At 40.1% G+C, this 26,462-nt stretch overlaps 1 protein-coding gene across 1 annotated transcript in view; it reads left to right on the top strand.

Moving 5' to 3' along the window:
* LOC117487191 (potassium voltage-gated channel subfamily KQT member 5-like) overlaps positions 1-25,243 on the top strand; it is a gene marked incomplete at its 3' end in the record, with an annotated part of 75,334 nt that extends 50,091 nt beyond the window's left edge. The window contains 5 exon segments of the mRNA XM_034135850.1: positions 19,877-19,967; positions 21,224-21,350; positions 22,342-22,514; positions 23,624-23,749; positions 25,133-25,243. Of these exon segments, the coding sequence (XP_033991741.1) occupies positions 19,877-19,967; positions 21,224-21,350; positions 22,342-22,514; positions 23,624-23,749; positions 25,133-25,243 (628 nt within the window).
* Between the last annotated feature and the right edge of the window lie 1,219 nt (positions 25,244-26,462).

The following is a 26,462-nucleotide window of genomic DNA, read 5'->3' as shown; positions in this document are numbered from 1 at the left end:
CACACACACACACACACACACACACACACACACACACACCACACACACACACACACACACACACACACACACACACACACACACACACACACACACAGCTGGCCTTAGTCTTGTCAATGTGCAACAGCTGGGCAAAGAGTGTAAAGGCATGTGGTCTCAAGCCTCTTCAAGGCTCCTGTGTGCGTGTTTCTGAAGACCGCCAGCAACAGTGTCTGGTGAAGATAAAGCAATATGGAGGGCGTGCGGTGCAGTGGGTTGTGCGGTGGTGTTCGGATCAGGGGGTCACAGGTTCAAACCCCACTGCAGTCAGCATGTCGTTGTGTCCCTGGGCAAGACACTTCACCCCAAATTGTTCCTGTGGGGATTGCCCACAGTATTGAGTATGTAAGTCGCTTTGGATAAAAGCGTCTAACAAGTGACATGTAATGTAATATATAGTACATAGGTTGTTTTTTTCATCTTTAAATAATACTCAAAAAGTATTGTAAAAGAGAAAGAGTCTGAACAGAGGCTTTAATGTTGAGACTTTGAGTTAGAGTTACGTTTGAATCAGATGAAATATAGAAAACTGAGACAATGCTGGATTTAAAACAGTGTACTTTTGACGCTACTTTGAGTCAAATAAGTCATCAAACCACATATGCTGAATCACATTAGCTGCAGGACTACAGTCTGTCTGATCGTTAACCTTGTATCCAGTTGATCTTTGGACTGATTGCCGTTTTCTGTCTCGAAACACTGAGCTCTTCCATGACGACTCGACTGACTAAACTGATTCTGTGAACTATTCATCAAACCATCAATGGCTTCTCTCTTCCTTTTTGTTTCCAACTGGTCTTGTTGTTTTAATTTAATGTAAAAACTGTGTACAAAGAAACCCTGCCAATCTCTATGTGGCTCTGTCTGACAGCCCTATTGGTGGATTCAATCTTTCCAAAGGAAAAAGAAAGAAGATTGACAGGAGATGTACTGTAACAATCAAAGAAGCAATGCAACGGAGAAGTTAAAAGGCAGATAAATAGAAACAGCCAGACAAGTAATTGATGGAAAAACATCCTGAAGGCATTGCAGTGTGTAGTTAGTGTTAATCAGGGCGAGGAAGAGCCTCGCAGGTTTCTCTTGATGAGAATTGGCGTTTAATCAGCTGGTATAATGTTTGGGCTTTGACAGAACCCTGTGGTCGTGGATGGGAGGCTTGTGCATCCATGTGTGTGTGTGGCAAGATATTGGGGGGTAGACACCAATCAAAGCAAAGCAGAACACCCAGCAGCCCTTTAAAGGGTCGTCACAAGCAGACAGCAGTGAGAAGTTCAGAGCCACAGTTCTCTCTGTGATCGAGAAAAAAAAGGGGATTTTGTCCGTCAATCTCCACAGTTTTCTAAAGCTTCATCGTCCCCGGCTTATCAGAGGCTTCTTGGCGAGAAACACCTGAAACAGTACAGGATTTTGGGCTCACTTTGAGCATCCTATAGGGGGGGAAAGGCAGGTTTGTCTTTGTACAGCCAGGGAAGTTTTGACATAATGACGAAGTATCTGCTAGTTTGAAAATCCCTTCAAGTTGTTTTCAGTCGGTCAATGTGTATTGTATCTATTCTTACTAAATTAGGGATACATGAATAATTCAATTTATACCTCAGGGCCCTGATCAGGTGCACCATACTGATTTGTTTTGTTGGAGACAGACAGTTTGCTGCATTTATTTTGTGGTGGCAATAACCAAATGAGTGTTAATGTTAGCTTACCACCAACTATAAACTGTACACTACCAATTAGTTGGTTATATTACAACTGTATAAATGAATGGAAACAAATAAACCAAAACTTCAAGTAGCCCACAATATAAACCTCCAGGCCGGCTGTTTTCTATTCAGATCATGAGAAAAGTCATATTGGGTAACGAACAACAGCCACCACATGCGCCCCCTCTCAAATCATTGAGTTAGACCAGGGGAGTCAAACTCAAATACACAGTGGGCCAAAATTAAAAAATGGGTACTAGTCGAGGGCCGGACTGGTTCAATGTTTATTGCAAGACTTATTAAAATGAACTTATTGCACATATTAAACCTGGGACTAACAAAGCTTAAATGATTGCCTATAAAACAACATTAAACATTAAATAATCAGTTGCATTCATTTCTTATGGCTCTATCTCTGTGATGCTAGTTCAAGCCAGATACTTGGCATCTCATCTTGGGTGCAAGTTCATCAATGTTTGGGGTCAGGCTCTGAGCTGAGGAAACCCTCAGGATTGAGTGAAGGTGTGCGTGCAAGATACCGGCGGGCCAGATCTAATAGTAATTACAAATTATCCTGCGGGCCGAAATTAAATCCACCAAGGGCCTGATTTGGCCCCCGGGCCTTGAGTTTGACACATGTGATTTAGACAATGAATGAAAAGCCAATGCAGTCGAAAATATTAAAGTACTTCTTTAAAATGTGTCAGACTTTAGGCATATACAGCATACAGATTCTACATGCTGTTTTGTGAAATAAATCGATAGTTTTTCTCTTCATGGGATCATGCACCTGTTCCTTCCACTTCTAGTTAGTGTGTGAATCCACTAACAGTTGTATATATTGAAGGAAAAGCTGTGAGCTTTCCCAGTATTTCTCATCCATGATGGATGACTTTATTACTTTAGTGCACATCAGCTCCAAACAATCAAAAAGCCCTCACTTTGATTTCCAGTTCCTGGCACTAAAACCCCAGCACGCTGCTACATTGATGTTTTTAATTGAACTTTTCTTCTGTCAAACTGGATTGTAGCTGCAAGAAATATTTCAGCTTGACAGTAATTTGTTTTTGATTGGCCAGATAGCCTCAGAAGTGTGAGAAACCAAGTGATTTTACAAGAGTCAGACCAACCGATCATGATGAACAGCTTAATATATCAAATCAATACCAAAGAACACACAGATGTCCTCACCGCACACAGAGAGGGGATCGAAACAGATGCTGGGTGTTCACTTGCCTTAACCACATAACACAGACACATTTTGCACATCTAATTGATATACGGCTTCAATCATAAACAAAAATGTTACACACATTATACACAAACACTCACACATTAGATTGGCCATCATTTCCCCTCCAATCAGACATCAAACGTGAGTCTGAGGGCTTTGATCTGGGTGTCATTGGGGCACACGTTTCTCCCATCTCCCTACATCAGCAAACAGCTATTTGTCCCTATCGCTGATTATCCGTCTTATCTGGAGGCCATCAGCGCGGCTGATTAGGACATTCCCGACATTCCATCTTTTCCTCGCTTTTGGAATGTCGGCATTTCTGCTGCTCGTTAAAACGCTGGCTCCGACTGCACGCTTTCCACTGTTATTCCTGTTTTCAATTATGTGTTATGGTATTGTTTTCATTTGATTCTATTCACTAATAATAATAATAATAATTACAATGGCCCCTGCACAGTTGTACTTAATGCTTACATGATCAATTACATTGCAATTCATGTGTGAAAAGCTTGGAAATACTGTCTCTTATCACCTGCATCTGCAAACACTGCGTTTTGTTTAATGCCCTGTTACAGTGAGTGTTCCAGCTAATTGGACTTGGACACTTGTTGGTGCTAACACTAATGGTCCTCTGCAGAACAGAGTCACGCAGCCAGCTCGACCTGCCAGACTGTATTTCACCGACTAACCATTAGAAACTAAGATATATGGAGTCCAAACAGAGTCCAGCGTGCGTACTCACAAAGCAGAGGGAAATATTCTCTTCCAATTACACATCATTCTTCTTTTGTCTGCCACTCTCTCCACTAATGGCCACTGCTGCACTGATCCCTCCAGCTCTCGTCCTCATGAGCTTCTCCACTCCATTTTTCTGCAAGTCAGACGAGAATAACTTCTAAAATGTATTTCAAAGAAATGTGCTTTTTTAATATTCTTAAAGCTTACGGTCCTTTATTCTTTGATCTTGTCTGAGTCGCTTGGTTCTCTGACCGTTTATGCATTCGTCATCCATCCTATTTGAAAGTCCTTTTTTATTTGATTTTGAAGCCTGGTTGGTTTCAGTTCAAGTTCAGGAAGTTATTTGAAGAAAAGCCGAATCTCACATTCTTCATTCACATTCAAGAAAACTGACCGAAGTGTTTGGATGCTTTTGAGATTTGACTAAAGCACAAATCTATACTGTATAGTTACAATGCAGTACACCAATGTTGTTATTAAAAAAACAATGATGACACAAGGTAGAAAGAAAACATGACATGCAATTGAATGACTTGCTGGCTGTTTTTATAAATGTTGTTATAAGGTATAGGCATGATAGTTGTCTATAGGGATGGGTACCGAGCCCCCGTATTAAACCCCGGGGCTGAATTATTAAAGACCGTGGTACCGTTAAGCTCCGACGTTATCGGTCTTTTTATCGGTACTGGAGACATGTAAAAAATATATGTCATATGTATTATTGCTACACAAACATTATATTGCAGTTTTAGGGTCGCCAACTCCGTTTAAAAAAGACTGCAAAATGCGTCTATGGTTATTTTTTGTATTTTCGATCTTTCCAATCCAGACGAGAGATCTCTCTCCTCCGCCTGCTTGCGAGGGGGCGGGGCAGTTTACACACACGCAGCTGCTACATGCAGCAACACACACACACACGGAGGAGATGGCGGAGAGAACGCGCTCCGAGGTGTGGACAATGCTCGTTGCCAAAAGTGCAATTAGAGTTTAGCATGTAAGGGCGAGCAATTTGTCGAAACATTTAGCAAAAGTGCACCACCGTTAAAAGACCGGATCGATAAGCGGTATCGATACAAGTAGTAGTACCGTTAAAACCTTAACGATACCCATCCCTAGTTGTCTATGACATTTGGATCAAGTAACGTGTTACATTTTTTGTATGCTTACTGGTCTTACAGTATGTTGCCTTGAACTGAATCATAAAACTGCTGCATGAATCCATGATAGAAGCCATCAATGGAGGATGCATTCAAGTACAAGAGAGAGTTGATTTCCTTTCCATGTCTTAATTGAAGAAGAAATATCATATAAAAATGTCATTTTACATGACATGTCATTTGTTAGACGCTTTTATCCAAAGCGACTTACATACATTCGGTACTGTGGGCAATCCCCACAGGAGCAATTTGGGGTGAAGTGTCTCAGGGACACAACGACATGCTGACTGCAGTGGGACTCGAACTTGCTATCCCCTGATTCGAAGTCCAGCATACTACCCACTGAGCCACAGCCTCCCTCCGTGCCGTGCCGTAAAAACTGTTTGTTTGCTCTTATCCCAAAGGGAAAAAAATCCATTTTGATATGGTTTCTTTAGCTCTCTCAAACTCATATAGCTCTCTTTGTAGCTTTGTGTTTGACCAGAACAAATAGAGGAAAAAGAGAGAAAGAAAAGGGGGACAATACGAGGAGATGAAGCTGATTTCTTTCTAGCCCGCAGGCTGACTGTGCCCTATTTCCACCACACTGGAAATGTGGGGGAATCTCTCCTTTTCTTGGCCTTCTTATAGCTCTGTCTTTCTCTCCTTCCATTTTTCTCCCTACTTATTAAGTCTCCTCTTCTCTTCAGGGTGTTTTGAAGCATCATAACTCTGCCTCCACAAGAGTTCATCCATCAAATTCAGAGCCGGATCTATGCAAAGGCAAAGAGGAAACATTCCTAGAGCCTCCTTGCCACTAAGGGGTTCAAAGCACTGCCTTCATTTAAAAACTACTCTTAATATACATAGGCAGTATTTAATGTAGTCCTCATTTAAAATGTGTATAATTAAAAGAATATAATCTATATCGGATACGGATTATGTGTAGACTTTTGGTACGCACTACAATATAAAGATGTTCCCTTAACATCTCATATGAAGACTATTGCTACTTGTAATGTTTATTATTATGCCCAGCATTGCAGCCTGCGACAACATTATTAAACTTAATAGAGAGGCGAAGTCCCTCCCTTTCCGGGGGAGCTCCATGGGACCTTATTTCGGAAAAAGTATGTATTGAAGTCAATGGCGAGAGAAAGATTATCTTTTGATCCCGTTTGAATTGTGCCACGAATTACACATATGAAGTATGTCCATTTAAAAGATAATTTTGCAAGTCAAATAAATAAAAATGTGTCGTAAAACTGTGAAGTAACACTTTTTTTTGTGTGAAACCGCTCAATGAACTACATCTCCCGTCTCGCAGCACACACCAAGACGGCCGTCACGTTGGCACATTTCACTTCTTTCTTTCAGAATGAGGCGAAAAGTATTAAAAGAGGTGAAAATCACTCCAAGTCTGGGCATGTTGAGAGCTGTACATACACAAAAGGGGAGTTAGTCGGTTCCGTAAGAGCCAGCATGCGGGACCGGGATTCTGGGATTTGTAGTCTTTCTAGTTGCGTATTTTTCATAGTCTTATATTTCAACAGTTTTACGACAAACTGTTACTTTTTTTTAAATGGAAATTATTTTTTAAGATTGACAAACATCATATGTGTAATTCGTGGCACAATTCAAACGGGATCGAAAGACACGTTTTCTCTCCCCATTGACTCGAATACATATTTTTTCCGAAATAAGGTCCCATGGGTCGGAAGTAGATGGGCGGGACTTCGCCTCTCTATATTTTCTTACATTTATGAACAAATTAATACTTTTTGTTTTGCAAATATCAAAATGTGGGATTGAGTGTGTAGTGGCCCCTGAAAAATACAATCTGCCTAGAGTGCAATCCATTTATTTATTTTATTCGGCTGTGGTCTAAATCGATCGTATACAACAACCATTTGCATGAACAAATGTTTTAAATATAGAGTGTATTATTAACTTTGACTAGTATCATTTGTGCTTGATCTCATTGATACTTAAACACACCTTTTTCATAATCTAAAACAAAACAGAGAGAGGTTAGACACAAAAACATTATGAGAGGGTTATTAAGAAAACGTGTATTGACATAACATCCATCATCTTAGACAAATCTTCAATTGCGCTCCTTATGGTTTCTAATTCAAACTAAATGAAATGAAAAACCCATAAAGCAGCTTCCCTGGCTCAATCCTTCTGGAGCTAATGGTGTGTTTTGTGCTGCCAGCCACAGTAACAGCAGCTAGTTGTGAATGAATCATTCCCAAACTTAATTTACTTAACATTGCAGCAAAAAGACTTCAGAGTGCAGGTCACACTGATCGACTAACAATTGAAATGTAGTGCATCAAACAGGTCAGTGACATTTAAAAGCTACTCACTCCACCTTCTTATTCATGGAGATTCCTCCTGATAGATCAAGCTTCAAACAGGCTTCTTTTGTTTGTGTTTCTGATGACTGATAAGTTAGACCTTTACCCACAGACACCCCTTTCTCCTTTCAATATTCACATCTTCTAGACCTCTGAAAAAACATTGAAAACCAACGGATCAGAAAACTATTTAACCTTTAAAATGAATATGCCTTTTCTGCTGAAGAACAGATGGCAACGTGTGGGAGGATGTATGCGCTGACACACTTGACAGCTGCTTGGACTAAGTGTACAATAACCACAAATATGCATATTTATGCACGCGCACTCAGCATTCGAAAATGCAATAAGTAACACGTTCACAGTATTTCAGAAGAGAAACACTTTTTCTGGCGTAAGCCGCGCTTAGTCAGCCTGTCTCCAGACGAGTTGCCCTATCTCGGTGCGAAGGGAACCAGTCAGCCATCTGTCGGTCTAATGAGCTGACTACTCCACCCAAAGCATTTCAACACCTCAGCCCTCACCCCTCCATCCACAGCCCCTCAGTGTGTGTGCACCTCTCATCATCTTCTGCTTTTGCTCAGCACTAGGACTGTAAAAGCAAAAAATGTTACAGAAATCACAAAAAAGTCTAGGGCAACATACTTTAAAAGTCACCTACTGTATTATGCAAAATCTACTTGTCCCCTCTGTGTAAAGAGATTCTGAAAGTTTCAGGAAAAAAAGATTCGCTCACTTTTTGTCCTGATCCATTTCTATAAAAACCTGTCTGAAAATGAGTCGATCAGATTTTGGACACTTTATGATGTTTTGGCTTGTGTAACCATTAGCCAATCACCAACCAAGGTACCCCCCCCCCCCCCCCCCCTTATCACCTGAATCTCCTCCTAGAGCACCATTGTGTTCTTTTTAACCAAATATCTCTCTGAGAGGCGTGGGGAGGGGCTCCTTATTTTCATCTAAAGTAACAGACAGAGAATCAGCACTTTTGAAACAGGGCTGAAACAGAGGGGATTATGGGATGCTGCAATGATCTGTTTGGTGTTTCAGCCAATCAGAGACAGGTTCTGTACATATCTGAGACCTGTAATATATTGATGAAAAACAGTATAATAGGGGACCTTTAAAGGCTATATCATTGTAAAAATACTATTTTTGAATGAAGTATTGTTGGAATGGAGGGCTATCCTCTCCAATATCATGAATCATATTATTGCAATTTAGTGAAAATAATCCTATTTAGTTATTTTTTCAAAATTATGCAGCACACAGTTATTGACATGTTTTGTGCTTTCTATCCGATTTTGCTAGTAGTGGTTAATGTATTATTTTAATTATTCAATTGAAAGGGGTACAATGTCTTGAAATGTATAATAAATGCTAAATACATTAAAAGTGATCGATTTAGATTGAAAAAGAGCCTCAGTTTAACCTCTCCAATTTAAGGGAAGTACCTTCAGAATTTTTTTAATTTGTCAAGTCAATGTGTGAGGCAATTAAAATGTAGAGGGTTACCAACTATGAACTGCAACATCCCTGGTTTTAATCTGGCAGGGGGCGCCGTCTCATTTCCTTTTTAGAGCATAACAACCTAGAAAGAAATTCTCGAAGAAGCAGTCAGACTCTAACACACTGGTTTAAAAAGGTACACCACCAATTTGGGATTGAATCGATGCAACAGAAAAAGGGATAAAACATGTATTTATTCCACATCATTCCTTAGTCTGGTGGCTTCACTTCCCAGAATGCAACAGTTTGTTGAAGACGACTCAACAAGGGAATTTACTTAAGCCTCAAAATGATTCTAGAAACATTTGTAAATCATCAAATCCCTTGAGTCATCGTGAGCAATCGACACATGCTGGATAGATAAAAAAAAAACTGCAAACATGTAGGAAAGGTCATCTTTAATTAAATATTGCTCTGAGGGATACGGTTTTAAAATGTCAAATCTTCAGTATCTTAAATTCCCCCTGTTTCTGCTTAATGGCACTCTGTATTTTAGAGTATATTCAATAAGTAACCTAACACAAATCAAACGTAATAAAACAGAACAGACCTTTAGTTTGCTTCTAAACTGTGGAAACTACACAAGTAATACACCTTAACTAAGTGCACCCAATTTTAAAATAAATCTATAAATATAAGCAAGTAAACGTGCTTTCCAAACTACCTTTTAAAATATGCCTTGTTTGCCAAAATACAGACGAAAGGAAATAGATAGATTCCAAACAAACTATATTGTTGTCTTTGCTGAACCAAGCTAAATTAAACTGCACAGACATTGAACTCTGTGCATTGTTCTGAGTAATGAGCCTTCATCACATGCTGCTATAACTCATATTTAAGTGGCAGTAAATAAAGCTGTCCACTAAACCCGGTGGATTTCCTCAGACACAAAAGGTACATGGCCCTCTGTCATAATGCGAAATATTGCTTGCCCAGCTAAGTGGAAAAATGGCACTGTTTAGTCCACAGATAGAAGAGGGAGGAAAGTGTATCTGCTAAATGTACCAGCAGACGGTTTATTGCAAAATAGATAACTTCAGGTCTACAGCATCTGCAGAGTTGTGCTTCTATAATTCCTTTGGCTCAGAGGTTTGATTTGGATGAGACTGTGTTTATGTGTACTCTGATTTCTCCGAGATCAAATGATAAAAAGCGTTTGATATAAAGTTCAAGGAGAAAGAGATCGGAGCTCAACCCTCTCCCCTTCTGTCGTGACATTTTTGGTAATCTGATGTTTAGTTATTGGTTCAGTTTGTCTCTTTTTAGATGTGTATATTTTCTCTTTCTGTCACGTCTGACATCTGCTGAGCAGCACTCAGAACAGGAGTCTTGGTCTGGTATTAGTGCTGAGATGGGTGCTGATCGGAATCGTGTGTGTGTGTGTGTGTGTGTGTGTGTGTGTGTGTGTGTGTGTGTGTGTGTGTGTGTGTGTGTGTGTGTGTGTGTGTGTGTGTGTGTGTGTGTGTGTGTGTGTGTGTGTGTGTGTGTGTGTGTGTGTGTGTGTGTGTGGTGTGTGTGTGTGTGTGTGTGTGTGTGTGTGTGTGTGTGTGTGTGTGTGTGTGTGTGTGTGTGTGTGTGTGTGTGTGTGTGTGTGTGTCACTGTGTGTGTTTGAGAGCCTTTAAGCCTGTGTTTTTATGAACCCTGTTAGTTGTTGGCCTTCTTTTACAGTACGTCAGTCTGTGTCTAGTTAGTGAGAACACACACACACACACACACACACACACACACGCACACACACACACACACACACACACACACACACACACACACTAAAAGCTTTCCGACTCTTCTCGCACCCGTCACCTATCCTCGGTTCATCCCACATCATGGAAAGTTGGCTCCTGTCCGGCTCTGTCTTTCTTTCTCTCTCCTACACTTCTCTATCTATCTCTCTCTCTCTCGGTCTCTCTTTGCTGCGATCATATGGCTTTGAGCTGATGAATAAGGAAACAAACGGCTGCTTCTTACGCTGGTATATTACTGGTGAGGAGACATGCTCAGACATGTCACCAGGGGTTCAATCCCTCTCTGCTACTCAATGTCGGTAGGTTTTTATTAAGATTTAAAAATATTATGAGGGTACACATTTGCTGTAAAACAAAGACATCTAATGAGTTATATTCCTAATCTCATTCATCACTGGAGCATCATCCAGAGGATCCATATATCCTCCTTCCCTACCATTACCCTCCCTGCATCTGTTCCTTCCATAACTATAACTATTGCTTAAACAACCTTGTACATTTTATACTGATTATAACTTGTTTCAAGTATTGCATGGCGCATGATGGCTCCCCAATGTAACATGCTGGCTTTATCTACACTGTCAAATCAAAAGAAGAAAGCATTGTATATGTATGTATCTGTCTGGACAGAAAACCATTCCTTTACTACGTCTTCTGTCTGATTGAGTTGGCCTCCAAAGATTTGTTTTTTGGAGTTCAGAGTAATCTTAAAGGGGCCCTATTGTGCAAATGTTCAGGTTCATATTAGTTTTTGTGTACCTCTACTGTTTTGACATGCTTTAATGTTCACCATTGTTCTTTATATTGCCTCACACATGCAAAACAAAACGTCAGCCCGTGTTCATGCCTTTGTGTCAACACAGATGCGCCTCTTTTAAAGCTTCTGTAAGCTAGACATTGGATTCCTTCCCGCTCCAGCTGATCCAGCTCCTTGAACTTTCTGAGGTGAATCCGAGAAGTACAAAGCACGACCATTAGTGTTGTTGATCTGTGTTGTGATGGAGTAAGAAACCTCTCAGAAGTGTGCAGAGAAAGCTGGCCCGTGCAGCGCGTGTCCTTGGCCCCGGCTCTGTTTGGTCAAGTAGTTGCTTAGAAATAAAACCGTATGTTTTATCGCTGCCATCATCAGGTAAGATACTGCACTCGACTGGATAAACACAAGGATTAACTAATAGACCGTTGGCAAGGAGGCGTCCTGGCTCCATCCCTCTTCCTCACTCCCTCCCCCCTTTCTCTCATCTTGCCTTTTTCTCTCCTCTCACAGTCAAACCTCCCTCTCCTATCATGTAAGTTTGAAAGTGTGAGAATAAGTAGCAAACTTTACCATGCACTGCGAGAATACTGTAGGCATTGATTAGAATAAAAACATGATCAATGACTCCAACAAGAGACTGAAAGGAAAGAAGAGAGTGACTGTGCTCCCTCTGTCCTCCCAGCTTGTCTTCTCTGTTTTAATATCGCTCTTCTTCTTTGTCTCTCTTGTTTTATTTCTGATGTACAGATCTACCAGTTCCTAGAAGGAGAAATTATATTTATAGCGAAGCTCGATCTTTATCTCCCCATCACAGCCTCTTCTAGCCCTCCTCATCCAGGAGAACATGCTGATCTCACTCCTCCTGTAGTCACTTTAGCCGCTTTCACACCAAGTACTTTGCCGTACTTAGTTCCCAGCACTTAGTTCCCAGCACTTAATTCCCAGCACTTAGTTCCCAGCACTTAGTTCCCAGCACTTAGTTCTAAAGAGCAGATCGCGTTCACACCGGAATAAGTCCCTAAGGGAAGATTACCCAAATGAAGCCGTCACTTCTTCTTCTTCTGCTTTGGGTTTACTGGCAGGCCGCAAACCACTTCACGGTGTATACTGCCACCCGGAGTCCCCGGCCGGAAGTCCCCGGAGTTGGGGACTGGCTTCAGTAGAAGCTGCTGGGACTCCCAGCAGCTTCTACTGAAGCCTTCCGAGTAAATCGCCAGAACGCCGACACCTCCTCATCATTCCACCGCTCCCATGTTTTTTTTTGTGTTGCCATAAGTTAGTCTCTCTCCGTTGATGCGCCGGGCTAATGCTAATAATGCTAATTCCAGCAAATACAATGGCGGCTTCACAAAACTTTTCCAAGTTTTACGGGGCGTGGTTTGCAATTCGCCCAGCCAATCAGAAATTTGAACTTTTTTCTCCCCAGGAAAGTACCACCTCTCTAGCAGGGACTGAAAAGGGGGGGAAAGTTCTCATGAACTAAGTTCTCTTTTTGGTGTGAACGCAAAATCCCAGGAACTATCAGAAGTAAAAGGGAAAAGTGTGAAAGCGCCTTTTGATTCAAGATGTTCTCTTTTTGACATCTCTGCTGCTGTTCTTCTCTAACATGACGCTCCTATCTCCTTTCACATCTATCTTTTTCTTCTGTTACCTTAACATGTGATGAGGCTTTCACTCCTTGGCCTCAACGTCTCCCTCACTTTCTCTTTTCCTCTTTCAATCTTTCGCTCTCTGTTTCCGTTCCCTCCCTCATTCTTGATTGAAAGGGTATGCACGGTTGGCAGAGAAATAAAGAAGGAAATAGATAATGATACCAGACCGTATTGTGTGGAAAAACCTGACCTCGCACATAGCCGATCTGTCACACACACACACACACACACACACACACACACACACACACACACACACACACACACACACACACACACACACACACACACACACGCACACACACATACACATACACACACACACACACACACACACACACGCACTCCTTCCCATTCTCAGATGTTTATTTCATATAAACACATAGAGGAAAACATGTGCTCCCTTTTAAAGTATTCCTCTCCTTTATCATAAACATATTTATTATTTATACGTTCATATTTACATGTGCGTCTATCTTCTTTGACAATACATAGAATAATTTATGCTCTTCGTGATTAACTTGCAACATTGTAGATTTACAGTGACATCTGAAAGTCTGTTAGATGATTTTAAATCTTCTTCCACTTAGATGTGTCGTCTGAGCTGCAATTTATCATCTGTGTAAAAAAAAGTCAGATATTCTCCTCTGAAGTTGTGTGGATGGCGTGTGTGTACAGCATGGTGTACTACTCTCCACTTCATGTATATTTTATTTTATATATTAGTGCAAAACCTTGAATGTAAACAAAGCTTGACATAACTGGGCTCACCCCAACAACCTTCAATATGAAGATGAAGACTTAAGAGGTTGGCAGATGAGTTTCCCTTTTGCTGCGGTCTTTAAACTAAGTGAATACAATTGGCTGCTGGCAATGTCTTCATCTTTAAAAACTAATATAAGAATGGTATGGTGAGTGCATTTTGAAGTATGACTTACAAATCATCAATGCATTTTAAATGTTGGCCATGAGGGTTGTGCAATAGGTCGCCATTGTCAGTATGTGCGTCTGTGTATTGTGTTTGTTCAAACGGTGTATGACTGATGATATGTGTGTGTCTCTTAATGTCCACTATGTTTGTATATGTACATGTATGCGGAACTACAGGACGGAGTCCAGAACAAATGTCCTTACGGGGACAATAAAGTATATCGTATCGTATCGTATATTGTCCTACCGACAAACCAGCGATATACACTTATAAAATATAACTTGGTGGACCATCAGTCGTGGGAACATTCAAACTATTTAATGACAGACATCTTCACAGGAAATTGGAAGTTGATTCAAAATACTGTGGATTGGAAAGTTTAATATTCATCAACGTGCTATTCAATTAAAAAAAAAAAAATTCCCAAACATTATGCGCATAATGAGGCTGCAAATCTCCAAGGACCTGATCTCACACACACTCACCCACCCACACACACTCACCCTCACGCTTTTCAGGCATCTTTAGGAGCTTGCAGAGAAGTTTGAGCTGCACATGGTTTGGTCTTCAGGTCTTCAGGTCTTTCATCAATATAAAGTAGGAGTGCGTTTGTCGGGAACTCTAACACAGCTGCAACTTCTCTGTAGTCCACTGAGGACGTCAAGCACCAGCTTTAACAGATGTTGGTTTGACATCATGACGTCAACACTCAGCTCAGATATTTAATAAAAAAGGAATTGACTGGCATTTAGAGAGGAGCTCCCAAAGCACATGACACGCTCACTTCCACTGTGGAATAATATGACGCACGCCAGTTTTGAGAACGTGATGCACTTCTTGTTATAGTTAGATAAGAAGATCAATACCAAACGTATGTCTTTGGATCTTTTGGATCCAGAGCCAATAGGGGATTAGTTTAGATTAGATTAGCATGAAGATTGGAAGCATGTAGACAGCTTGCGTCTCCGCAAATACTTGCGGACCTATCATGCTATATTTGAATAATATAGTGTAGGACCATACCTATATAAGGCATATTTATACTTATTTTTTTTTCAAAATACCAAACAGATCATGCATTTTAGCCATGCCTCATTTCGCTCAATTTGACATTTTTTAGCTCTGTTTTAGCAAGGGCAGATTCAGTGAGAACAGCACCATCTACAGGCCTGGCATATGTACTACAGCGTCTCCAGCGCTTTCGAACGGCAATGGCCGTGGCTGTCTCCTCCTGATTGGTGGAGTTGGCCCAATAGCCGTAGCGCCACCGTCCTGACGTCAGGACAGTGTTCAAATCTGGATCAGTTTGTATCAGGTCCGTTGCAGCCCCTTTTTTAGAGATTTGGGTATGGAGGAAAATAGAGAGGGTTGTGTTTTCTGACACTTGGTGAGTTCCCTGGAACACCGGGGACACATATTCATGTATAAAAGACGTACAAAGGTGCATTTTGCATGATAGGTCCCCTTTAATAATAATAATAATAATAATGAATACATTAAATATTAAATATTTGTATGTTACGCTTAACTAATAATGTTCTTGTTTCGCATCCATACATAACAGACTTCAGATTTATATTCATCTTCATACATTTGTAAATAATCCTTTAAACTTTGCCACTAGCATGGAAAAGCAGCTGCAATTAGGGAACCTTTTGATAACTGTTCTTAGATATTATTATGGAGCTTTTATATCCCAGTGTTTCGAATTAAAGGCATTCTGTAATTAAGCATAATACTGGATGTACAGCCAACCTGTAATGGTAGACGTTCTTTTAAATGTGAGGTTTGTACGACTGCAGGATGTATTATAACTTCTTTCAAAGAAACATAATGTGCTTCTAAAATGATACATGTAGCTTCTGAATATATTGTAGGCGCAATTCAATTTCATATAATGGTCTTGTTTCTCCCGAAGCTGAAATGAAGGTCTCTGAACAAAGAAACACCGCTCGTCAGTCTCCATATTCAGGCACACTGAACTCTGTTTGGTTTGAATTATTTCACTCTTTTATAAAGCCTTGACGTTCTTTGATGTGAGAACAGAAACAGGACTCAGACCTCGAGAATAAACCTTTCGTTAATGCAATTTCTTGATGTTTAATTTCACAACATTACACTCTTTTACCCTGAGGGATTTCATGTGAAACTGACATTCAACTGAGCGTTTTATTTAACTTTATTATGGGTGAAAGTCAGTGAAATTCAGTTTGCTGCCAAAAAAACGTTGTAACCAATCTTGATGTTTGTGCAGTGAGGCTCACAGTGACAAGGTAGGAAGGTAAAGCCAAATTCAGAGATACTGTATCACCTGTTTACACACTCAGCCATCATTTTACAAGAATCATGAATTCTGTTTTGTTTCTAAGAAGTCACAGCCTTCATTTCAATGGCAGGAAGTATTTTAAACTCTACTTTATAAGTTTAAGTTTCATCACCTGTACCTGCTTTTGTAAGTGCGTTAAAGAGGACATATTATGCTGTGACATGTCTCCATGCTTTAAAGGTGGGGTAGGTAATTCACTTCAGAAACACTTTTTGTTATATTCCATGGAATGCTCTTAACATCCCGATAGCAATGAATACATTAAATGCTTTGACAATGAATACATTAAATGCTTTGACAATAAATACATTAAAAAAATTCATCTGTGGAAGCCGTAATACTGTAAAAAGCACGACCAATCATCTGAGCCGGCCCGGCTAAAATAACTGGATGTCCTACCTGCCTGTCAGCCTTCCATCTCGTGCACAAACTTATCTCGTGCCCTCATTGGTCATGTGCGCGTTCGTGTGTGTTGGAGGAGGGGCTCTGGTTTCTCCATTCTTACCTACCCTACCTTTAATGTTCAAAAAGCTCTGTATTTCTCTCATACTGCCAGCACCTCTTTTCACCCTCTGTCTGAAACCAGAGCCCAGTCTGCTCTGACTGGTTAGCTGGCCGGCTCTGTTGTGATCGGTCAACCGCGTAGAGATGTCCCGCCTCTTGGCCAATCACGTCCAATGTGTTGGCGCGCTAGCAAATATAATGTCCCAATGTTACGGAAGTAAACAAAGGTGTCCAATGGAGGCATTTTCATATCTTCACCATAAATACTGCACAAACCAATCAACATTTGAGCTTGACAGTATATTCTTGATGTTGTAGACATCATTTGACTAAACAATCTTAACACAAGGTCCACAGATTTGGACCTCAGGTATACATTGAAAAGTGAAAAGGCTGCCTTTTACAGTTAAGAGTCATTGGGGATCAGCGGTTAATACCAAAACTGGATGTTGTCTTGGTAAATTTGTCTGTGTGACTGTAAAGAGCTATTAAAGAAGTAAACAGTATCAGATGCAGATGTGGGCTGGATGTTAGAAACCATCATCCTCTGCTGTAACCCAGCGACAGGTACACACACTATTCATACACACACACATATAAGCCTTCTTTTCATATTCTCTTGTGTATCCCATGGAAAAGAAATGATGGCTTCAATCATACACGAGAGAAAGAAAGACAAAGGGATGGAGAAGGGAGGCGAGGAGGAAGGGATGAGAGAGACAGAGCATAAAAGATTCAAGAGAAAATAAGACAGAGGGCTCTGGAGAGGAGAGGGGAACGAGGCACAGAAAACAAACACTCTGCAGAGATGAGAAGACTGTAAATCAGAAAGACAGATGGTTGTGGAGAGGGACCAGCAGGCTAGCAAGTGCATATGTTGCTTGGATCCTGCTTTATGAATTTTAATGTGTATTTGCTCATTAACAAAGTTACCATATGACTCACGGATTGAGCGGTTTCCTCCGAGCAGCAGAGGAGTGTTTGGGGTCAGGCAGGCAATGAGGAGGGCTCTGATTGGACTTCTTTCGAGGCTTAAATAAAGTAAAGATGCAATATGTGTTCGTGAAATTAGAAACAGTATTTAATGGAGCTTTTTTCTTGGGGTATATCAGTGTTTTCACATCTCCAAACTGATGGGAACTTCAGTGTTACTGTCAGAATGATGACTCAGCGTGTATGCAGTTCATTTAAACCTGAATTAGGAAACACTGTTTTGTTTCTCACCTCCTTTGTTTTCCATTGTAGTCTTTGTTGATCGATACTGTGTCTTCAGAGATCAGCTCTGACATGTTTCCATCCTCATCCTGTGGAAGTGGATTGGATTTTTTTTAGTATGGCTCATAGCAATGACAAGTTTCACGTTTCAAATTGTCAACAGTAACGGGTTTTTCTCCAAAGGAGGGACTATTTCCTCAGTAGAAATAACTCCACTAAAGGGCAAGGACATTGTTTCTGGAAAAACGTTTTGCTTTCAAATGTTTTGATGCCATTTTCAATCGTGTGAGAACCACAAATGAAAATCCATTCAACCCTGTTGTGCTCATTATGTTTGTTCATATCTAAAAACCTGGTTAAATCAATAGGAACATATATGCTTACATACTGTAGATACCAGTGTTGCCAAAATAAACCCATCCTTTGTCACAGGTGTTAAAGGTCCCATGTCATGGCCATTTCTACTGATCATAATTCCATTGTTGAGGTCTACTAGAATAGATGTATATTGTGCAATTTTCCAAACTCACATTGGTTTCTCATACAGCATCTCTGTATAGTATGTGTATTCACTCTCTGTCCTAAACGGCTTGTTGGAGCTCCTGCCCCCCCCCCTCCCTGTGAGCCCAGTGTGCTCTGATTGGTCGGGACGTTGCGAGGCTCGCTGCTCAGTGAGCTGGCTTACTGGTGTGGTTTCCGGGTCGGCGGGACAGCGGGACAGCGCGAAACTCATCCTGAGCACACACAAACACTCACAGCCGAAGTAAAAACAATAAGTGTGGCTTGATATTGAGTAAGAAAAAGGTTTATAAACGCTGTGAGAATGGGTCTGCGGAGAGCATTTCTCCGCGATCCCAACTCGTCTATTACCAACCAGGGAGCTCTATGCAAGTCAATGGGACTCCCTGTTAGTTGAAAATGTACGCTAAAGGTCCTGGTGTGTGAGGAGCTCCGCGGATTGGTCCATTTTGGTTCCCGGAAGAAACAAATGGAAAATGAGAAATCTCCAACGAGGCGTTCTGGGGCAGCATAGACAGGTCTTTTCTGTGTTAGAGTTTTACTCGCTACAGGGTTTACTTTGAGGGTTTGTGACTCTGCAGACCGTTTACATGCAGAAAAAGCTACATAACACACAAGGGGACGGGTAATAACCAGAAAAGCATGACATGGGACCTTTAATATCTCAGGAGGAAGAGCAGGTTGGACGGTGTTTGCCTCAAAGTTCTGTGAAAATCTCAAAAACTAAAGGATTCGAACCTGAAAACAGAACCTTTCATTGTTATTCATAGATGTTCACATTTAATTAATTTCTACACTGAAATTTGACTGAGCCCTTTATATTACTATATCAGAGGTTATGTGAAAGTCAAGAAAATATACATGATGATTATATATAAGCTTATTTCTCGTCTACCAAAAAATGTGAGGTTTCTTTGGACAAAATATTTTTGTCAAATGACTGTCATTTATTACAAAATACAGAAGGTAAAGGACACCACGAGCAGTTTGAAAACATCACAACAATGATGACGTTGAGCCAGAAATGCTGCTGAACCACTCGCAAATGACTACTTTAAAAGAATGAATGTTCCTACATTCCTAGTTAATAACTACAATCACCAATTACAAATCAAGCTCACACACACATCATATCGTGCACGAATGTGTCAAGGGCTCGTTCAGCCAGTGTTACTGTGAGAAGGACTTGTTGACCTTCAGTCCATTCATACAGGATGTGAATCAGCTGTGTATAATAAAGCTTGGTGGAGCTTTCTACAGTGCTTATCCTGCTCTTAATAATGTTTGGTACGGTTTAAATCCTGCTTAATGAAGCCTGGAAGAGTGGAAGTAATCACGTCATTTTATAGCTTGCAGGTTCACGCATTCTCTGTGTTAATCACTGCAGATGGGTTCATTACCTGAGCTAACGAGCCAAAACTCCTTAATATGTGGTTAGATTTATTTATTAAGCGCAGCTGATTGTGTGTGTGTGTGTATATGTGTGTGTGTGTTTTTGTCTCCACAGGTTCATCCTGGTGTTTGGGTGTCTGGTTCTCTCTGTGTTTTCCACCATCCCTGCTCACCAGGAATTCTCTGCTCACTGCCTGCTCATCCTGGTAGGACGTACTCACACACAATCACAAACAAATTAATTATTTTGAATGTGTGGAGCTCAGTAATGAGTCTGCATAAGAGATGCTCATTTAGCATTTTCAGCACTATAGTCATATGTAATGATTGGTCCCTTGCCAATGAAGATGCTGTTACAATTCAATTAAAGTCATCAGTCTCTGCCTCAGATGTGATGAAGCAGAAAGACATCAGCAAAAGCAGGTGCGAAAACATAAACTTAGAGGAAGTAAACGTGAAGTAGGGGAGGAACAGACATCTACACACACATTATATAAGTAGAAGTTCACGATAGTTTACAGAAGTTGCGTAAACTTTCCTCTCCTCCAGTCGTACGTAGCCTTGCAGACAGTTTTTATTTCTCCAGGTTATAAAATATCCATCTCTGAAATTCTACTTCCACCCCGATAAAACTGAGGAAATCATTCCATCTATGGTGGTCAAAGCAAAAGAAAATTGTATTTTAAAAATTCAACATCTCGTTCAAAAGACAGTCTCGAAGTTATTGGATAAGCCACAGGATTCAGAGGCACTGTTTCTGAGCATGATGACTTCCCATCCTGCCTACTGGCTGCAGCTTCATGATTAACGGACAGACATGAGAGTGATTTCAACCTTTTCATGTGACTGTTTTATTGTGATTTATGTAGCTAGGTAGGCACGGGTTAGCCTTTCTCACAGCAGACATCTCAAACTGTCATAGCAGGAAAAGCACAGGTGTGACTAATAACAGAAACAATAGGTCTGTTTCTCTGAAGTGTTGCAGTACGTCAGGCCAGTGAGCAGCATGCGTAACGGAAGGGCCTGGAACTGGCACACGCTAATGGAATAAAGCCATTATTAATAATACAAATTAGTCCTGTGCTTTTCCTGCCAGGAAATGTGAACATGTTAAACAAAAAGACTATAAATGACTTTACAACACAGTCATCATTATAATCTGTTTTATTGCAGAACAGGTTTTCACACAAAATGAATTAGCTTTTATCATATTGTTGCATTAAAAGATACAATATATAAAAAAGCAATAATATAGTTCCTAATGAAGGTAAGTAAGTACTTTTTTTCACATTTACTACAAATTGACCTTTTCAGAATATTGAGACTAAACGTGTTTTCTGTTTCATTAGAAAAGCTAACGGTAACCAACTATAGAATCCTTGACCCCTTGATACGTCTGTCTTTTCCGCTGGTGCTTTAAAGGTTTAAATATGTGTGTTTTCTGCTTGTGTGTGTCCTGCAGGAGTTTGTGATGATTGTAGTGTTTGGTCTGGAGTACATCATCAGGATATGGAGTGCCGGATGCTGCTGCCGCTACCGAGGCTGGCAGGGACGCCTCCGCTTCGCCAGGAAACCCTTCTGTGTCATAGGTAGGTGTGTGTGTGTGTGTGTGTGTGTGTGTGTGTGATGTGGTGTGTGTGTGTGTGTGTGTGTGTGTGTGTGTGTGTGTGTGTGTGTGTGTGTGTGTGTGTGTGTGTGGGTGTGTGTGTGTGTGTGTGTGTGTGTGTGTGTGTGTGTGTGGTGTGTGTGTGTGGGTGTGTGTGTGTGTGTGTGGATAGGCTAAGGGGCGGGAAATCTCTAAGCAGTTGACCAATCACAACAGAGATGGCCAGCTAACCAATCAGAGCACCCAATCTGGTTTCAGACAGAGGGTGAAAAGTGAAGTGACTGTTTATTTTGTATATATGGATTGTTGTGCTTTTATGTATGTCCTTAATGTGTGCATAGTAGAAATGTGTCTGTTGATTGTGTGTGTATATAGGTATATACATATTTGTATATATATTTGTATACATATTGTATTTTTGTATTGTGGGAAACGGTATTTCGATCTCTCTGTCCTGTACACACAAACTGGAAGATTGACAATAAAGTTGACTTTGACTTTGAAGAGGTGATGCAGCACAGGCGGTATGAGAAAATAAAGAGCTTTTTGAACCTAATACAAAATGAACCTGAAAGTTAGCGTACTATGTCCTCTATAATAGATAATTATCCGGTACTGATGCTATTGTCTAATACACATTATCGCTGTTCTTGAGTGATCCTCTTCAGTGTCCAGTAAATGTAACGAGTATGAAAAGAGAAGAAAAAAAAACATCCATTTGTCGTCCAGTGGCTCTCGATCCTTCTGAAGTTGCTCCAGCAGGGAGGAGAAGAGCCTGCTGGGAAATAAAAGAGAACAAATGGTGCATTCAAGTGTCTTCGACAGAATGACAGAAGAAGACTGATAGAGACTTGTAGTGAATCAATAGTTGTTTTAAAGGTGATTGATGGATGTAGAAAGTAAGTGAGTCAACCACAGTTCCTGCTACTAATATTGTTTACTCTGTGACCTTTATTTCGTCTTCTACACCTCAGACATCATCGTACTCATCGCCTCGGTTGCTGTGGTTTCGGCCGGTAGTCAGGGCAACATCGTTGCCACCTCTGCGCTGCGAAGCCTGCGTTTCCTGCAGATCCTGCGCATGGTGCGCATGGACCGGAGGGGGGGCACCTGGAAGCTGCTGGGGTCTGTAGTTTTATTGCACATAGTAAGGTAGGGTCATAACAATAGCTTCTTTTCTTCTGAACCTCTATTTTTATGGTTCAGTTATTATAAAATCTGTTAATAAGGCCTTGGATTATTGCATCAATTCCCTTGTATTTTTGACTTGTTTTTATTAACCTAGAAGCACTTTCATTCTTTATTAATCCTGGGTAGGCCTATATTACTACTCATGCTAATTATCCAGTTTTGATAATGTTGCACACAGAGTTTTAGCAAGTATTATACAATTTTAAGGGGACCTACAGTATCAGCAAAATGCACTTTTTGATGTCTTTTATACATAAATATGTGTCCCCAGTGTGTCAGGGAACTCATGCAGCGTCAGAAAATAAAACCCTCTCTCTTTTCGTCCGTACCCAAATCTTTAAAAACGGGGCTACAACGGAGCTGATCCAGATTTGCGTCCGATATGACGTAATATCGGAAATGTAGGCTGGCTTTACACCCACGGCCCTATCAGAAACGTTGCTATCAGAAACAATGCCCGACTGTTTTAGACGTAATATGGTCGGTGTTTACATTAGCATCGCTAACACTCAGAGCTAACCTGTACTGGAGAGCATGTGTGTGAAGAAGCAGGAAATAAAAAGGAACTCACCTTGTGGTATCACTTTGTGGTATAACATCAATTTTTTTTTTTTAAAGCTTTATACACAAAATCAGCACTTTTGAAACAGGGGCAGTGAATAGAGGGATATGTGGCATGGCTAGAATGGGTGATCTGTTTGGTGTTTTGAGCAAAACACTTCATAGACATGTTTTTTATATATTCTTATATATCTGAGACCTATGCTATTGCCTAAAAATAGCATGATAGGTGACCTTTAACATGTATCTATATATTGAAGCAATAACTGAGTGATATTTACAGACAGGTGTTTGCCAGGACTGTTTTAGACACCAAATGTAATTAATTCAGTTTAGTTCAACTGTAAAAAAATACACTTGTTTTATGTCAAAAGAGAATGAAAAACGAAATATTCAATTGGATTGAATTCAAGATTAAAGTATCCAATATAAGACTTCTCTTTCTATCTGAGCAAAGTGCTGTAAAAGCCTTTAATAAATATAATGTTTTTCTGTGTCTAATAGGAGCTGGTGACTGCCTGGTACATTGGGTTCCTGGTGTTAATCTTCTCCTCGTTCTTGGTCTATCTGGTGGAGAAAGAATTCAACCAAGAGTTTGCCACGTACGCCGACGCTCTGTGGTGGGGAACGGTGAGCACACACATGGTTTAATACGCTGCCAACACATCAACATATACAATACATGTTTTTAAACCTGGATACATTTTGTTTGACATGACAGCCGATATAGCTGACATCTAGAAAATGTACTTTGACAAGCAAAAAAAGTTTTGTTGTAAAAATGTTTACTTACCAGACCACAATGAGCATCTCTCTGTCACAGCCAAAAAGAAATGGCGTTGCCTGGTTACAGGGGGTGGTTCCACTTACCCACTGGCTCAACATACCCCCTTCTCCCCTACATGGCATGAACGTAGACCTTTATCCATTGTGTACGAGAATTGTAATCAATCTCTCCCTTTTAGTTCCTTGCAAAAGAAAAATAAACAAAACTGAAATCTGACTGATTCATTTCTATTCACAGTTTCTGTTTGACCTTAATGAAACATGCATTGCAGAAACCACCAGGAACGGCTTGTTGTGTCGCACACGGCTGGCCGTAATGCTCTATTTCCCGCTACATCTGAAACCCACTCAACCTTCATAAAACACACACACAAGAAATGGCCCAATCAATGAATTCAATTTTCTCCTGAATGACACTCAGACGCACAGTGTACCCACGTTCGGGGGTCCGGGACCATCTTTCTCTCTCTGGGTGACAGTAAAAGCTGTTATATCATTCTGGCTGAAAGATTAAGTTTTGTCAGATACTGTATGAGTCAACGCAAGAGCTGACACAAAGAGAAAACTAAGAGCCATTACCACTGGGCAGCCTCCATGGAAATATGCACTTACCATCATTTTCTATAAACTGATTATATATGCCCTTTTCTTTAGTGCATCTTTTCTTATACACACAGTCTTTAATGCCACACAGTGCAACATTCAACTCAGTTATATCACATTTGAATAAATATGCTTGTTTAGAAATGGGTTTTCATTCAATCCAGCACCAACAACAACCTTGTTATCTGTTTTAATTCTATTGTGCAATGGTTAGCAAAACCTTTTGAATGAACACAAGGCTTTGTAAGATTACAGATGTCTTCTTCATACATTTGCAATTTTTCCTTATTACCTCTAAAGTCAAGCATTTTCTACCATGAACTGCAGCAAAACACCAGCTTATGCTCTCAAAAATGTCCATGGAAAATCTAGGAAATAATCCCAAAAGGACAAAAAGCACACCTACTTTATCAATGCTTCTGTTTGCACGTCATAAAGTAATGCACCACTGCAGTTGTAAGTGATGAAGCAGACTGATGATGATTCATAAGTTCCAAAAATCACAATTTTATGCTCATTATTAATTATTCAGAGTCTTTTGTATAGTGAGTAATGAGTGAGCGAGCGTGGTCAGGTTTCAGACAAAGCCCTGATTACCTTTTCTGCTGACCTCTGACCCTTCAGATCACCCTGACAACCATCGGCTACGGTGACAAGACCCCGCAGACGTGGACGGGACGGTTGTTATCCGCCGGGTTTGCTCTGCTGGGGATTTCCTTCTTCGCTCTGCCAGCTGTGAGTCAAACACCACAGTACACACATTATTAAGCCGTGACTGAAGACATTTATTCTATTTCCACATCCCACAGAAAGTGCGTCAGCCGTTTAATCAAATGTTGTCGTGGCCAAATGGTGATTCCACCACATCCATGTTAGTCATGTGAAGCCTTGGGCTAAAAGTAGTTTTCAAATTGACTTACATAGGGAAAGACACATCTATAAATCAGCGTATTTCTATTAGGTAAATCCACTTTCCTGGACGAACCTTGTTATTTAAATCATTAGGGTTTAAAAGTGTGTGCTCTAATAGCTCATTTCACTGAGCCCAGACAAGACAAGATCATTTTTTCATTGTATTTGTAATTGTTCATTCTCTATTACCACTTTTTAAAGTATTGTATTATAAAGTCTGAACACACTTCTGCTTCTGTGATGAAAGAATTTCCCAAATTGGGATCATAAAATATCTATCTATCTATCTATCTATCTATCTATCTAATCTATCTATCTATCTATCTATCTATCTATCTATCTATCTATCTATCTATCTATCGATCTATCTGTATCTATCATACAGTAATCTATCTATCTACAGTAGTATCTATCTATCTATCTATCATCTATCTATCTATCTATCTTCTAGCTATCTATCTATCTATCTATCTATCTATCTATCTATCTATCTATCTACTGTATCTATCTACAGTATCTACTATCGACTGTATCTAATCTACAGTAATCTATCTATCGACAGTATCAATCTATCTATCTATCTATCTATCTATCTATCTATCTATCTATCTATCATCTATCTATCTATCTACAGTATCTACATGCTACAAGTATCTAATCCTATCTTCTATCTATCTACTATCTATCTATCTATCTATCATATATCTATCTATCTATCTATCTATCTATCTATCTATCTATCTATCTATCTATCCTCTTATCTACTGATCATCTACATTAAATCTATCTATCTACAGTAGCTAGTCCATCTATCTATCTATCTACGTCTCTATCTACGTATCTAGCTATCTACTGTAATCTATCTACAGTATCTTATCTATTAACGTATCAATCTAACTATCTACTATCTATTATCTATTCTATCGTATCTATCTATCTATCTATCTATCTATCTATCTATCTATCTACAGTCTACTATCTATCTATCTATCTATCTCTCTATCTATCTATCTATCTAGCTATCTATCTCTCTATCTACTGT

The sequence above is a fragment of the Trematomus bernacchii genome, unplaced genomic scaffold (genome assembly GCF_902827165.1).
Source record: "Trematomus bernacchii unplaced genomic scaffold, fTreBer1.1, whole genome shotgun sequence".
Classification (NCBI taxonomy): domain Eukaryota; kingdom Metazoa; phylum Chordata; class Actinopteri; order Perciformes; family Nototheniidae; genus Trematomus; species Trematomus bernacchii.
Note: the sequence above shows the minus strand (reverse complement) of the source record. Positions and strands in the feature narration are given on the sequence as shown.